General features: G+C 36.5%; 1 protein-coding gene across 1 annotated transcript; it reads right to left on the reverse strand.

Moving 5' to 3' along the window:
* Positions 1-314: 314 nt before the first annotated feature.
* On the reverse strand, positions 315-4,450 carry LOC113296885 (glycolipid transfer protein 1-like). The gene is made up of 7 exons (XM_026545246.1): positions 4,292-4,450; positions 3,709-3,838; positions 3,299-3,354; positions 2,085-2,215; positions 1,728-1,863; positions 947-1,078; positions 315-550 (listed from the first exon to the last, which is right to left on the reverse strand). Exons 2-7 carry the CDS (start codon positions 3,824-3,826, stop codon positions 515-517), a joined length of 609 nt encoding a protein of 202 aa, XP_026401031.1. The 5' UTR covers positions 3,827-3,838; positions 4,292-4,450; the 3' UTR covers positions 315-514.
* Between the last annotated feature and the right edge of the window lie 546 nt (positions 4,451-4,996).

Here is a 4,996-nt window from a genome sequence, read left to right on the forward strand (position 1 = left end):
AATACGTAAAGGGCAGATTTGCCATTAAAAAAATTTTGGGTTAAGGGGTTATCTGATTTTGCTATTTCACAACCTTTTTTGTCTTCATTCAGTATGCCTTGGAAGATTTTGGTATGCCCAAAATTATAGTTCATAACTACAGTCTACGAATCAGACGCTCCAACTATTTCGTCCACCATCCAAAGAACAGCCCACTCCAAAGCCCATTCTAACCCTGTGACGGTAGCTTCGATTTTGGCTGAATAGTGTACTGTTGTTTTCTCGATGGAGTTTCTTACATCTCAATTTATTTTACATTGGAAGTGATGTGTTTGCTAGTGTTAAATGCTGATAACAAATCTATAGTAAAGTATTAAACTGACTTTTACATAACAATGATACTATCCATCCAACAATGTTCATAAAAAACCAAATCTGGAAACAACAAGGTTACAGAAGTAAATCAAGATTGCAAGATGAAGGAAACCATGGGAAAAGAGACCCAAACATCTGGTTATCAAGATATTTTTCCTTATCAGGAAGCTTTCAAGTCGTCCAATCCAACACTAGCCTGAAGCAAAAAACAACAAAAATAATTAAAGAAAACATAAATAGATAGAAAACAGATAAAAATAAAAAGAGCTAAAGTTACAATTACGATGAGTAGTAGCTGTAAATCTGTCTACTAATACAAGAGCCTAAGTTATACACTTTCAGGAGAATTATACGAGTGAAAGGCTTTACTGAATGATCTACATCTATTCATTCTTGCCGATCATTCAGGGGTAGTTGCCTTATAGTAGTTGTCTTTTTTTTTAATTAACAGAGCCTAAGTTTTCAGGAGACAACCCCGCATTCTTTCATATTTCTAGTACAGTTTGTTATTTCAGATCTTAACAGAGCCAGCAGGGTCTCAGTTCGGATGTTGGATTACAACAACAAAAAGTGCATCGAAGAGGAAATTTACCAGAAACTTGTGGTTCTCCACCAGAAATGGGGAAAACTCAGTGCAGAATCTCTGAATGTCTGCGTTGATATCGCCTGTTCCTCCTATCACGTCCATGAATTTCTTCCTATCCGGAGCAAGCTTCATAGCCATCTGCAACAGCAGCAATAAGTCGAGTTATAAAGAGAAGAATGACAAAGGGGGCGGAAGAGTTACTTTGCGCCCTATGCACATTATGTTAATATAATACTCTCCACTTACATTTTCAGGTTAATAAAATTATTATCTATATACTCTCTTTAACTTACCCATGCACATCACCTTCAGCAAAATATTACATCATTCAAAACTCTCATGCACGATTGAAGAATGAGCGATTGATGGTCTGCCAGTTTAATGGACATATATACCTATGAGTGTTACTAATAGTGCCTGAGGTTTGTAGATGCATAAAAAATTACAGAGAGGTTATTAAGTAATGTTTTTATAACTTTTCTCAATACCAAGAGATTCATAGAAAGCACTAATCTGCAATATCATGACACTTATTATGGAAAATGAACACCCAGCTGATGCTTTAACTGATAACAGACTCGATGTCCTCTATAGTAACCGACTTTATGATTGCCATGAGAACACAGTTCAGCAGCATTGCAATAGGGTTTCCAGGTAACACAAATATGGATAAATTATCCGAACAATGACGGATATCAAACCAAAGCATAATTTATGTAGCTTCGCATAACCAATTAGTTCCTCGAAAAGACGACATTTGCAGAAAATTCGGGATAAGAATATTTACCGTGAAACTTGAACTGGCAAGCCAACCATGCCATTTTTTTAGTGTCTTTGTGTAGGAATCAGTGCATGCTTGTGACATCGTCCAATCAGGGTGGTCAATTAAATTGCGGAACAATTCAACCAAGAAGTCCATGGCCCTGAATAAATTATCAACACAACATACATAAATGTAAATTAGTTAATGAAGAAAGTAAATAACTGCACAAACGTAGAATCTATGCAGAAGTATAAGCAACCAATGGCCATAAGCTTCCGGCACTTTTCACCAACACCCACATCCATAAAGAAATGAGAGGAAAGTTGAGAAGCAGTTCATTTACAAGAGCATACATAGCAATAGAAAGGCATGAGGCTGAACCTTGTCAACCAGAGGAGGCCGTTTGTGCAGCTTGATGAAGATTTTGCGGTTTTGGCCTCAACCTCTACTTTTACCAAGCTGTACAAGTCAGCGAACTGTGAAGGATTGGAGGAATATTTGGCATCTAACCTCTGCAAGCCCAGAAGCAAAATAACAAATTAAAAATAGAAGAATACAAGCATTCTACAGTTCACAGACAAAATGTTAAAGTAAATTGAGCCAGAGAAATTTTCCACATCTAGCAGTGGCACTAAATGATGCAGATTATTGCTCAAAAATCATAGCAAAAAGTCAGAAAAGTTGCACTCGCAACCTGAAAAATCAATCTTATCATTAAAACTTCTACTTAGACACTTCAATCTCACCAATTTTATTTTTTTTTTGTGTTTATGACGCAAACCAATCAGTTGCTGAGCTGTATTTCAACTTTTACTATCAGAACAAGTCGGGATCATATCGATAGAGAAACAAAACAAATGTATCAGATTTATGAACATGAAAAATCTGTTATTTTCTGTTTGTATTGTTTCAGTTTCGTGGATATGGAAATATAAGGAGTAATAGAAAGCATTTGAGTTGAGTTTGTATTGTTTCAGTTATCATAGATTGCTTCCACGTGTTCATTATCCCATTTTTTGTGTACAATTAAAATTTTGGCAACACTCAAAATCACATCATATAGAAAATTCTAAAGGTTGGCAAAAAAAAAGAAGAAGAAGATGATGATGTTTGAGCATTGATAGAGACAATATCTGGCCGACTACCATTTACTTTAAATTTCTGTTTATTACTCTATAACTTTACTAAATAGCTATGTTGTTGTTGCTAGTCATTTATTATGGCTGCGCTTGGTATCAAAGAAAAATTTGCATGATGCAACTGATTTAAATATCTTAATTCACAAGGTAGCAAGTGGTAGATTTGATTTTCGTTTCCATTGACTCTTTAAATTGTACAACAAAAAGGGTTTTCAGCGCTTGTGAATGCAAGAATTCCCACTCTCAAGCCCTATAATAGCTCCCAAATGCAAATTAAATCAGTTTCGAAGTCTATCAAGTGTTTCTCCCACTTTGCATCGTGTACATTTTATCTAGATACCAAGAGGATCCTATAATTTTCTTTCAATACCGTGAACATGGGTAAGAGATTGAGAAGGAAACCAATGTAAAATTGCCAAGATAACTTCATCAGGGAGGCTGGAGAAAAGATCTTACTGATATATTGCCCCCAATATCAGATTTAACGAGTGTCATGGCAGCTCCAAACTTCTCTGAAACAATATGAAATGGAATATTTATCGTTAGAACCCCAACAAGACCTAGTTTATACACAGAAGTACTGAAATACACTTCTTTCGGCATCCTTTACAGCTAACAAAATAGTATAACAGATAGCCTAGTCAAAGATAAGATTGTAAACTTTAAGAAGCACACATCACATGAGTAGAGGATGCCTTGCAGGTATCCTTGGGCTATATAATATGTCTATAGCCATGTTTCTAGGTAACAACATCACAGAGTGATAATTCACATCAACAGACCCTCATAATACAATACTACCGTGTAGTTCTTACGAATGAAAAGACATAAGTGCCAGCAACAGTTCCAATATCACAAAAGTTTACCTATCACAGGAAGTATAAGCTTGCAAGTATCCAAGAATGGCTTGGTCAGCATTTGCCCTTCCTCAGATTTCACATTCTTCATTCCTTCCAAACAGGGAGTGAAAACAGTGCCCTCCATTCTTATGTTTGACTGCATAACCAAGATACTTCAATCATCAGATTGACAATTATGAGAATATCACTGAAACCTTAGATGAGATTTAAAAACCTCTGATCATTTTATACCGATAAATAAATGAATCTTTTTAATTAAAAAAGAAAAGAAGAAAATGGACAACCCTGATTCAGTCAGATCTGTTCATTTAGATATGGAAATCTATATCTGACAATCAAAAACCCTAGAATCTCTTAACATCAGGAAATTGATTCCAAAACCAACTTCTTCTCTTCCCTAATTGATAAACAGTAGTTTAAGTTAGACTAGCGGTTGATCACCTGATTACAACAGTATGTGATCTGCTGTACAATATTCAATATGATACAAGTGATCAAAGATTTCGGATTTCATTTCGATCTGATTCAACATCGTTTAAGAATCTACCAAAAAAAAAAACTGTACCCAAAATTGAGAAACAAAACTTACAGTGTTGATTCAAAGAGATACTATCAATTCAATGGTGAAGAAGAAGAGGATTTAAGAATCAAAGGAGAGAAAATGAAATGTGTGGGAATATGCCCAAGGCCAAGAGAGTGGAGCTGATGAGGGGAGGGGAGGGGAGTGTGTATTTTTCCCACCGAAATATTGTGGGTTATAAAATAGGGCGAGTTGGCAAGAATATTTTTGGTAGTGGCGAATGTTATGGACGGTCCCTATGGTCTGGTCAAACCTATCAGTGATCGTGGCCCGTGGTGGAGTTCCACTCTTTTTCCGGTTTTGGCCTAATTGAAACCGGGGTCGGAAAGGACCGATCCAAAGTTGTTCTCCTGACAGGCTGACACGCACTGAAAAGGAAAAGATCAAGCAGCCTGCCAAAGTAGATCACTTATGCCTGAATGCACTGATATGAATTTGAAGTGTCTTTAGTGTTACAAATTGCAATAGACCGCTGTAAAGGAATGGATACGGTGTTAAACTGCTGGGATATGCAATCACATGCGAACATAACAACAAATTAAAGGAAGAAGAGAGGAACTCGCATATGGAAGGCATTCGTCAAGGTAACTGTTGGCTGTTCCACTATCCTGGATAACATTACTCCTCCAAAAACACATTGCTTTCTATTCTCAATGCTGCCACATTCAGTAATTGGGATCATAGCTTATAGTCGCCCGCCTCTTGAAAGAACTC

The sequence above is a fragment of the Papaver somniferum genome, chromosome 7 (genome assembly GCF_003573695.1).
Source record: "Papaver somniferum cultivar HN1 chromosome 7, ASM357369v1, whole genome shotgun sequence".
Lineage (NCBI taxonomy): Eukaryota > Viridiplantae > Streptophyta > Magnoliopsida > Ranunculales > Papaveraceae > Papaver > Papaver somniferum.

Coding starts and splice junctions, on each gene's coding strand:
- LOC113296885 (XM_026545246.1), bottom strand. CDS start 3,826: ATGGAGGGCACTGTTTTCACTCCCTGTTTGGAAGGAATGAAGAATGTG. Junction 1,864..2,084: donor GGCCTCCTCTGGTTGACAAG/GTTCAGCCTCAT, acceptor TAATTTATTCAG/GGCCATGGACTTCTTGGTTG. Junction 1,079..1,727: donor TTGCCAGTTCAAGTTTCACG/GTAAATATTCTT, acceptor CTGCTGTTGCAG/ATGGCTATGAAGCTTGCTCC.